An 11,433-nucleotide genomic window follows, 5' to 3' on the forward strand; every position below is an offset into this window, starting at 1 on the left:
AAACAGAGAAAAAAACAGAAATAACAGATGTTATGACTCAAATGGACCTAACAGACATTTCACCCAAACACCAAAGGATATACTTTTCTCTCAGCACCTCATGAAACCTTCTCTAAAACTCATCACATACTTGGTCACAAAGCAATTCTAAACAGATACAAAAATATTAGAATAACCCTGTGTATTATTGGACCACCATGGGTTAAAGTTGGAGTTCAACAATACGAACTATAGAAAGCTTACAAATTCATGGAAACTGAACAGCTCTCAACTGAACCACCACTGTATCAATGAAGAAATAAAGAAAGTAATTAAAGACTTCCTAGAATTCAATGAAACCGAATCCACAACATATCCAAACTTATGGAACACAACAAAAGCAGTACTAAGAGGAAAGTTCATAGCACTAAGTACCTGCATAAAGAATTTGAAGAAAATCTACACTAGCAACTTAACAGCACAAAGAGTTGTTTCTTTGAGAAAATCAACAAGATAGACAAAACCCTTATACAAACTAACTAAATGGCAGATAAAGAATATCCAAATTAACAAAATCAGAAACAGGCAGACGTAACAGCACTGAGGAAATCCAGAGAATCATTATGTCATATTTCAAAACTTGTATTCCATCAAATTGGAAAATCTGAAAGAAATGGATAAATTTCTTGATAGATACCACACATCAAAATTAAATCAATATCATATAAACAATTTAGATAGATCTATAACACAGGGAGGAGCTTAGTCCTACCACAACTTGATGTGCCATGTTTTGTTGATACCCAGTGAAGGCCTGCCCCTTTCTGAACAGAAGCAGAGGAGGAATGGATGGGGGGAATAGGGGGGCAACAGAATGGGAGGAGAGGAGGGGGGAAATATGGTTGGGATGTAAAATAATTAAATTTTCAAAAAGAAAAGAAAAGAATGCATCACCTAGAAACATCAGTAAATTCAGGGCAAAAAGAAAAATCAATATTTAAAAATAGAGCTGAAGATATGGCTCAATGGATACAAGTTTGCCAGGATGATAAAACAACTGGAGCTCAGATACCCAGCACCCACATCAAAGCCAGACTGGTGGATCCCCTGCCTTTAATCTCAACAGTTATTTGGGCAGTAACAGGGGATCCCTAGAGCAAGCTGGCTAGCCAGACCAACTGGAATCAGAAAGTTCCTGGTTTAGATAGAGACTCTACCCCAATAAGTAAAGTGGACTAAAAGACTGAGAAATATATTCAACATCAACCTTGACTTTCAGTTTTACAAAAACACAAGTGCACATGCATCCACACACATTTAAACATGTGAACACACATATACTCACATACAAATATACATACAAAAATAATAGAAATTTAATTCATTCACCATATGATAGCATATAGTTAGGACCACCACTTCAGTTTTCTCTGTCTCTAGTAGAATAAATTGATGCCTTTCAAAATGCTGCAGGCTAGTGATTTATTATTTATTCATTCAGATATTAACTTTAAATTGTGAGACTATGTGTTTATGGCATGATACATATTACAACACTGTTCATTAAAGTCTAGAGAGGCATGACTTTAAGCAAGGTACACATATTGAAGTATTTTGGTAGCAAAATATTCTCTTTTAAAAAATTTCAGAAATACTACTTTAAAAAACAGTAAATAAATTTTAGAATGAAGTTAACTCCACATATAATATATTTAAACTATTTTAAACCTAACTAAATATACTGAGTTATGTTGACATTGATTTAAAAAAAAAAAGCAGTGGCCCAGCCAGGAATATGTTTGCATGCATAGCCACAAAACAACTGTATGCTCACTGCATTTGGGTTCATTTTTTCTAAGATGTATTGACATTCCCCAGATCTCTTATGCAGTGAATGATCACCATGAATTAGTCTTTTCTTGGTATCCATACCATCAGAATCCCGGCATCTGAAAGGAGTCTAACACATGTAGCTTACTAGGCTGTTCACATCAATTTCCCCAGCTTTGTATAACCCTTCCCTCCATGGGGGCTGTCTCTCCACTGCAAGCTGAATTTTCCTGTCCTTTCTCATCCACTGCAATACTGTCCTCCAGTCTTCTGGAAATTAATCAGAGACAAGCCTGAGGTCTCTGAACAGTCATGTTCATGCGTTGTGGGACAACGGCTTCCTCTAAGGAGACATTTCTGCTCTTTTAGATTTATAGCTGGTTTCAAGACAGAGGGGGGCAGGCGAGATGTCTGACCTTTCTAAAAGTGAAAAGTTAATGCATCAAATCATGTAAAATAATAAGAGATCGTTTTCACTTTCTACATTTGCCCCAAGTCCACTGTGATTATTTTCAAAACTAACTCGGAGTTAGAGTTGACAACTCATTCAAAGCAGCACTCTAGTCCCATACTTTTTTCAGGATGTTACAACACTCAGCATTTACACTTAGGGTCTGAACTCTCTCTCCTTTGGCTTTGAAATTAATTTCAGATTTCTCTTTTTATGATTTGTGTGTGTGTGTGTGTGTGTTTAGGATATGTGCTTTTTAACTAAGCCAATGTGAAAACAGGGTAATTCTAGAGACTTCCTATACATGCATTACAGTGTTTAATCTTCACAAAACCCTTCAAGTCAGTTATTACTGCCCATGTCTTATACACAAGTTAACTGAGGTTTACAATAGTGGACAAAATCCCAAAGTTTGTTATTCGGAAGTTGAGTAGCAATAATTCCCATGCAGATATTTCTGACTCAGAAGCCCTAGTTATTTCTCAAACACGTGACCTTTACATAAAGTAAAAACAAAAACTACTCTATGGGCGGGGAATGGGGCAGTTGGTGGGAGGGCTTGGAAGGAGGGGAGGGAGAAGGAGCAGGGATTGGCATGTGAAGCAACCTTGTTTCTAATTTAAATTTAAAAATAAAAAGACCAAAAAAAACATAAAGTCATATTTTGTAAATAAAATGATGAACCGAAGCTTTGTTGTTAAATATTTGTACAATTAAAAATAGATTCTGATGTGTAAAAAAAATACTCTGTGGTCATCATATGCTACACAGCATCCACAATTATTACTCAAAATAATTACCTGAGTCCTTTAAGAAACACTTAGGTATTATCCAAAATATTTTTAAGATCTTAAAATTTTAATATTCTTCAGGAACATTCAAGTCAGGATATTTTTTTCCATTTTTTTGCTTTAACTATCAATAGGAATATATATCCTTAAATTTAGATATCCAGAATAATACAATTACACAAGCAGGCCTTAGCAGAATCATTAGGGCTTAGCTTTGTGTTGCTCTGTTGCTGGTAAAATGAGGCATATATGAATCTAACATTTGCTTTGTAATCATAGTAAGCTTGCAAGCTAAGTTATCTACCAAAACCCAGTAGGTGGACCAGGTAGAGCAAGTTGTACTGGGGAAAACATACAAATGACTACAGTTAACTGACAGTTAATAGCTTAGTATCCAAGTAATTGCTTTTACAATTTCTATGGCATAAAAAGAAATCCAAATTTTTATAATGAGTACTCTTTAACCTATATTCATAAAACTTACTTCATAAGACATTAATATATCCTACAGCACTTTCTTTTATGAAAATTTGTCATATTCCCCCTGGAAACTGGTCTGTGGACACTAATCACTCTTTTGCCAATGCATTAAACAATAAATCAAGCATAGTAACAGCTTAGAGTAAAGGACATCAGCTTTGAAAGCGGAGGGAGACTTCATTCAAATCAAGTTTGCCCACTTCCCAATAACGAGATTTTATGTAGACGTTTATTACATAATTTTCAGGGAAGCTAGAGAACTCATGAATTTCAAGATTATTGACCAGCCCAAAATGGAAACTGAGACAGGGTAACAACTTTTCTAAGGTATGACAGCTGCTCATTCACCCTGCCAATTACATTTTAAGCTTGAGTTTGCTAAAGCCCAGGCATCTTACCGTCACTCTCTCCTCTAAATTGTTGTTCTTTGGTGAGCTTCCTTGTTCATGCTTTTCCAATTCCATGCTGAAAGAATGAGAGAGGTGGAGAAAGAGAGTGAGAGAGAGATTCAGATTCTGTCCAGAAAATGATTTGACATGCTTGCATGTGAGATAATGCCAGGCATTCCACGTTGTAAGAGCCTGGGACACTATCAGAAGCCCTGGCGATAATTTCTGGTTAGCTAGTGTTTCCATTTATAGATGTTCAAACCCCATAAACAGAGCACTGAAGAGAAGTCAGGCAGCTGGCCCTAGATAATGATAAATGTCACTAAACATGAAAGCAACCCTTCAGCAGGGAAATGTCCAACAAGTTTGGTTCCATGAACCCAGAAATATCCACGTGACATGCAGTTTTGACACAGATATTATCAATAGCTGTTGGAGCAGAATAAAATATATCCCAGAATTCATCTTTATAAATCAAATAAAAAGGGCAAATGTGATGGTAATAGGATGAATATGATTGGACTGTTAATTCTTTCAAAGTCCAGTTTATATCCTGCAAGTATAGACTATAACACGGAAAATAAATGAAGCAGTGACTGATACTGGGGTTCAAGCTTCAAGCTGAATATCAGAAAAACAAAGCAGTTGGCTTCTAGCTTATGCTAAAGGGGCTGATCCATACACAGGCTCTTCACAAAGCCTCAGACTGTAACCTTTCCTGAATGTGACTGGAGATTGAATGCCTCATACTGACCTTGCTTCTGTCTTATATACTTCCCTAATTTTGGGATTTAAAGTGTAAGCTGTAATTCTCCTTTAGACTGATTCAATCTTGTGTTGATCTGGGTAGTCTTGGACTCACAGAGATCCATCTACCTCTTAATCCTGAATCCTAGGATTAAAGGTATGTACCATCACCTCCTGGCTGCTGGGATTAAAGGTGTGTATCACCACTGCACGATCTCTATAGCTTGAGGCTGACTTTGTTTTTCTGAATCCTCATTCAAGTTTTAATAAATCATAAATAATATATCACTACAATATAAACAAGTATAATGCTGCTTAAAGAGAAAAAGCAAGTGACTAATCAAAATCAGAAAGGCACACAATGTGGGAAGTCATGCCGTATTGCCAGTGTCCTATGAAAACTTGAAACTCCATTTAGAAATGCCATGAGATAAAACTGGTATTTTCATTCACAAAAGTCAGTTTTGTTCCTCGTTATCCCAACTCCTCCACTTGGAAGAGAGTTATGATGTAGGAGAGAAAATTCATTTTATCCAGTGCAACAAATGTTTTCAGAGTTCTTTAGAAAATGTTATGTGCCTTAAAGAAAATTAATTGTACAGGCTAATGGTAATTAACTCCCTTTGTGTTTTACAGAAAAACAGATATGTGGGTGGCATTAAAAAAAATAAAAATCTCAGAGTAAGTGAAGATGGTCTCTCTGGAGTTTAGTTAACCATTGGCCAGTTTTAAACATCCATTTTAATGACTTTTTTTTAATCCTTGCTCATTTATTTAAATCAGTTTTGTCCTTCATTGGTTGAAAAAACAGTACTTCAGGAAATACACTGGAAGACCAGATCTGTCAGTGACTTCTTGGTTCTCTGTTGCTAGGCAAGGTTGATCTAGAGTTTATTCTGCATCCTGATGGAAGTGGAGGACATTAGGACTGATGCATTCTGGAGAAAAGAAATTTGGTTCTGCTTCAGGACGATGAATCCAGAAACTCCATATCAGAATTATGAAGAAAAGGATTTTCCCTTTTAGCTCAGCTCTGATTCTAGGAAGAGAATCACACATGCTAGCAGTTATCCCAATGAGTTACAACATGGTGCCTTAAAAGTTTATTAGCTTGTGAGTTTGACATATTCAGAAGCAAATTGTTTTTTTTTAATGTGTGTGAGTTGAACTTCTAAAATACCTATCAGGGGAGAAAAAAAAATCATGAACCAACCACAAAAGGAAACTCAGTCCTGTTCATTGTGGACTGAGCCGGAAGAAGAAACCAGTCACCATGACGGATGGAAACATGGGCTAGTAGTGTAGAGTTGGCTGGGAGGAAAGGCTGACCAAAAGGGGACAGGGATGTTCAGGCAGTGCAATGAGGATCTGCAGTCACGGTGGTCACCCTCGTGGCAAGCAATCCTTTAAAAATACTAACATAAAATTTAAAGTCTCCTAGATGTCTTTCACAAACATAGGCAGGGTCTGGGTTCTTTTAGTGTAGCAGCTCTGGTGTTCACACCCTGTCCAGCACACATTGTGCCTTGTGTACTTCTTTAATGCTTTCTGTATAACATCTCAATAAATTCTTAGAAACAAATCCAGAAGCTGGACATTGCTATTACATCACCGTTGTGGGCTGCATTGTATCCCCCTCCAAATTCCCATGTTGAAGTCCTGATTCCCGAACATCCTAAAATATGTCTGTGGCGATATATTACTTACAAATTATTGAAGCATGCCTGAGGATTCCGAAAGCAGAGTCGGCCTCAAGCTATAGAAACCAGGCAGTGGTGGTACATGCTTTTAATCCCAGGGCTCAGGATTAAGAGATAAATGGATCTCTCAGTTCAAGGCCACCATGACCTACACAAGAGTGAAGAGTAACAGAGCCTATGCCTTTGATCTCAACACTTGGGATCACACTCTTTAGGGAGGTATATAAGACAGGAGCAATATCTCAAAGCTGGCATTCATTCTCCAGCCACATTGAGGATAGGAAGACATTGAAGTCTTAGGATTCTCCAGCCACATTGAGAAGAGTATAGAAACTTGGGATTATGGTCTGAGGTTTGGTGGATCCAGGATCACCTTTAAGTATGAGGTAGAGTAAGAGCTAGTGGCCAACTGCTTTACTTTTCTGATCTTCAACTTGAAGTTTGAAACCCAGTATCTGTTTCTGGATCTTTTATGTTTCATGTAACATATGTCTGTATTTCAGCATAGGTAATTAAGATTAAATGAAATCATTAAGATGGACCTTAATCCAGTTTAGCCAGTGTCCGTGCAGTCAGAGAAAATAGGGACACAGGTCACCACAGAGGCATGACAATGTGAAAATTCAACCCAACAGGCAGACAGTTTTTTCAAGATAAGATGTGTTACTTTAGAACTAAGTCCACTGAGATTTTGATCTCAGACTTCTAGTCTGCAGAATGGCAAGGACATAAATCCTTGTTTTGCAAACCATGTAGCCAGAGGTATTTGTTCTGGACTCCCTAATAATTATATTTCAACATCAAAAAAACCAGTAACAACACAGCAAGAAACTGGCATCTGCACACCAATCTAAGTTCTTCATTACCCACTGTGGACTGTAGCTTCTCTTATCAGTTTCACCCTGGGCATGACCGGGTGAGTAGTAACATACAGGGTTCTGTTTCCATCATTTACTCTAATTTTGGAAATATGTTTAAATATAGTTTAGCTATGATTGGGGGACAAGAAATTTTCTTATGTAAAATTATACCCAAAAAAAGTGAACTCTCTTATACTTGCTGGTCACACACACACACACACACACACACACACACACACACACACACACACACACACAAATAAGCTAAGTCAACCTCAAATACATGAATCGGTGGCATAACAGTCCTTAAGTTGCCCATCCTACCCTATATAGCCTCTCCCCCACACTCCTGTAAGTAACATGAATTAAAGCCACTGGTTCCACCAAGCTAGGCTTGAAAAAAACACTTCTTTGGTTGACAATTGGTGCCATATTGGAGTTGAGCAGGTGTTTGCTCATGCCTTCCCCAGGAAAGTGAAGCAACAGTGGTGTAGTATATCTATATAGCAGACAGAAAAATATTGTTCTATAGTGACAGGGAATGGAATGTTCACACAGACAACAACATGGAAAGATCCTGAAAAATACAGTAAGTGAAAAAGCTAGTGACAAAAGGCCACTTACATGACTTATTTAAGAGTTTAGAATCAGTAAATTCATAGAAACAAAGATGATACATTCTTCCCTGAAGCTGTGCTACAGACACAAGGATGAGTGGTAGTTAATGGGTACAACATTTCTCCCTGGGGTATTAAAAATATTCTGAAATCAGATATTGATAATAAGATAACTCTGAAAACTCTACTAACCAATGACTTTTAAGCACATATGAAAAAAGGAAGGTTCTTAATTCAACATAGTAAATTATATATAACAAAACTGTTATCAAGCAAGAACTATAGTCAACAATATTTAGTCCATTAACATTTGGAAAAATTTAAAGAAAATATTTTATCATCTATCCTATCTTTGGGCGTCTAAAGTTTTATATGTAACTTATCTTTTATCATAACTAATGAAAAACCATAACCATACTATCTGTCTTCAACTCCATCAAAGACCCCAGAATGATAATGTATAAACTCTAGAATTGAAAGAGACAGCTCATTGCCTGGACAGTCACCCACAGTTCCTCTGTAACATTAGTGCATCCCTCTTTAGCCTATAAGCCCAGAATGTCTGCCAGACTTTTTGATGAAGCAGGCACTTGGAAGGACCATCCTGTCCCTTGGAAAGTTCAGCAGTCACTTTCCTTTATAACCTGCTTGTCCAGTTTAGACAGAGTGCTGTCAAGCAGTTCAGGCAAGAGCAGTTTCTTGTCCAAATGAATAACCCTGCCATGTTGAAGACAAACTCCACAATGAGTTTCTTCAATGCCCATTTTCTTCTCTGACATAATTGTGTCTCATTGTCATGAAAAACCCTAATAAACCATTTTAAATGCCAAACTCTGTTGGTCTTGAAAGGTTTTGAAGAATACCTATCCATTTGAAATATAATATCTGTATATCTAGAAAACCTAACTAGCATAAGCTTTGACTATCTATAATCTGTATTTTTAATTATATATTACATTTTTAAATGAGCTGTATAGACACAATGTCTAAACAAGAGTAGCAATATACATATAACAAAGCTGACCTTAAATTTGTATGAATAAACCAAAATCCATACCAACGTATTTATTCTATATCATATTCCCTTTCTTTCTTTAGAGATTGAATGTTATCATTAACCTTTTTAAGTTTATTTAAATTAGAAATGATCTTATTTTACATATCAATCCAAGTTCCCTCTCCCTCCCATCCTCCTATGCTCCCCACTGACCTCCCCATCCCATTCCCCATTCACTCCCTGTGGAAGATGATACATTCCATGAGTGATCATCAAAGTCTGTCAAGTCATTTGGGGCAGGGCCTAGGCCCTTCCCCATGAATCTAGGCAAGGAGAGTATGTCTCTCTTACAGTCCTCCTTGCTTCCTTGCTTCTCTGGAGGTGTGGATTGTAGGCTGGTAATTATTTGCTCTATGTCTAATATCCATATATGAGTGAGTACATACCATGTTTGTCTCCCTGTGTCTGGGTTACCTCACTTGGGATGGTTTCTTCTAGTTCCATCCATTTGCCTGCAAATTTCAGGATTCCATTGTTTTTTTTTCTTCTGAGTTGTACACCATTGTGTAAATGTACTACATTTTATGTACCCATTCTTCAATTGCTTCCAGGTTCTGACTATTACAAACAATGCTGCTATGAACATAGCTGAACAGATGTCCTTGTTGTATGAATGTGCATCCTTTTCATATATGCCTAAGAATGGAATTGCTGGATTTTGAGGTAGACTGGTTCCCATTTGATGGAGAAAACACCATAATGTTTTCCAAAGTGGTTATACAAGTTTGTACTCCCACCAACAATGGAGAAGTGTTCCCCTTTCTCCACAACGTCTCCAGCATAAACTGTCATTGGTATTTTTGATTTTAGCCATTCTAATGGGTGTAAGATTGTATCTCAGAGATGTTTTGATTTGCATTTTCCTGATGGCTAAGGATGTTGAACAATGTCTTAAGTGTCTTTCAACCATTTTAGATTCCTCTATTGAGAATTCTGTTTAGTTCTGTTCCCCAGTTTTTTAATTGAATTATTTGGTGTTTTGGTGACTAGCTTCTTGAGTTCTTTGTATATTTTTGAGATAAGCCCTCTGATATGGGATTGGTGAAGATCTTTTCCCATTCTGTGGGGTGCTGTTTAGTCTTATTGACTGTGTCTTTTCCCTTACAGAAGCTTCTCAGTTTCAGGAGGTCCAATTTATTAATTGTCAATCTCAGTGTCTGTGCTACTGGTGTTATGTTCAGGAAGCAGCTGGAGAGATGACTCAGAGGTTAAGAGTACTTGCTGCTCTTCCAGAGGAGTCTATGAGGCTACATCATCTCAGTTGTTTTGGATGTTGGATCACATGGGCCATTGCTTTAGGAGGTCTTGCTTGATCAAACCATATTAGTCTGGAAGGAATCCATAGTTTTTCATCTTCTGTGAAAACAAGAGCATAACCTCTTTTCCAAAGTAAGATGTCTTTAGACTTAAATTTTGAAGTCAAGGCATTTTCAAAATATATAGGTTGGATTAATCCAGCAGCATTTATAATCAAATGTCTTTTAGCAGCTGATGCTCCTTCCTCAGCAGTCATACAATTCAAAGACAGGACAATAAAAGGACACCTCCATCAGCCTTCTTTCTGTGAGTCCAGTTAGAGAATGAGGAGACTCACTTATTAAAGGACCAGGCAGGAGAGCCTATCCCAAGCACCAAACCAGGAGTTTGGCACCAAACAGCCAGTTGAAAATGAAGCTGAGCTGTAGCACTGTGAACTGGCCTGAGTCAAAGTGCTAACATCCTACCCATTGTTGTTGTCCTTTTCTTAAATAAAATTTTACTTAAATTAAAAACAACCTTATTTTATATACCAATCCTAGTTTTCTCTCCCTCCTGTCCCCCTATGCCCTCCATGAACCTCCCATCCCACCCCCCATCCACTCCCCAGGGAGGGCAAGACCTCCCATGAGGGATCATCAAAGTCTGACACATCATTTGGGGAAGGACCTACTACATGTTCCCCAGTGTACTCCTTCATAAGGAATGGGCTCCCAAAGCCCATTCGTGCACTGGGGATAAATACTGATCCACTGCCAGAAGTCTCATAGACTGTCCAGGCCTCCCAACTGACACCCACATTCAGGAGACCTAGTTTGTTTCTATGCTGGTTCCCCTGCTGTCAGACTGGGGTCCATGAGTTTCCACTTGGTCAGGTCAGCTGTTTGTGTGGGTTTCCCCAGTATGGTGTTGACCCCTTTGCTCATCACTCCTCCCTCTCAACAACTGGATTCCAGGAGTTTGGCTCAGTGCTTGGCTGTGAATCTCTGTTGCTGCTTCCATCAGCTACTGGATGAAAGATCCACGATGGCATTTAAGGTAGTCATCAATCTCGTTGTTGTTTTAACTCACTCCTTAAAACTATATATACTAAAGACTCCGTTCCATGGGCTGGCCAGGGATTGGGGAGAGTAGAGGAGGCAGAAAAGAACAAATGGTTCTGAACTTCTCCTATTCACTTAGCATGTGTTTATCAACTCAAAGCCTCAAACAGCAGCTCAAACTATTCTGGGAATTGCCTTTGACTCCTCTTGCCTTCCCATCTGGTGAGAAGGA

General features: G+C 38.0%; 1 protein-coding gene across 3 annotated transcripts in view; it reads right to left on the bottom strand.

The window, feature by feature from the left end:
- Positions 1-4,113, bottom strand: part of LOC101837871 (muscular LMNA interacting protein) — a 248,602-nt gene extending 244,489 nt beyond the window's left edge. Inside the window, exon 1 of one of the 3 annotated variants that reach the window (XM_040740387.1) lies at positions 3,930-4,113. In XM_040740387.1, coding sequence (XP_040596321.1) covers positions 3,930-3,995 — 66 coding nt within the window. In that variant the 5' untranslated portion in view covers positions 3,996-4,113. The remainder of the gene's footprint in view (positions 1-3,929) is intronic. The other 2 variants (XM_040740375.1, XM_040740380.1) reach the window with 2 other exon arrangements.
- Positions 4,114-11,433: the final 7,320 nt, after the last annotated feature.

Source organism: Mesocricetus auratus, unplaced genomic scaffold, assembly GCF_017639785.1.
Source record: "Mesocricetus auratus isolate SY011 unplaced genomic scaffold, BCM_Maur_2.0 Super-Scaffold_100691, whole genome shotgun sequence".
NCBI classification, from domain to species: Eukaryota; Metazoa; Chordata; class Mammalia; order Rodentia; family Cricetidae; genus Mesocricetus; species Mesocricetus auratus.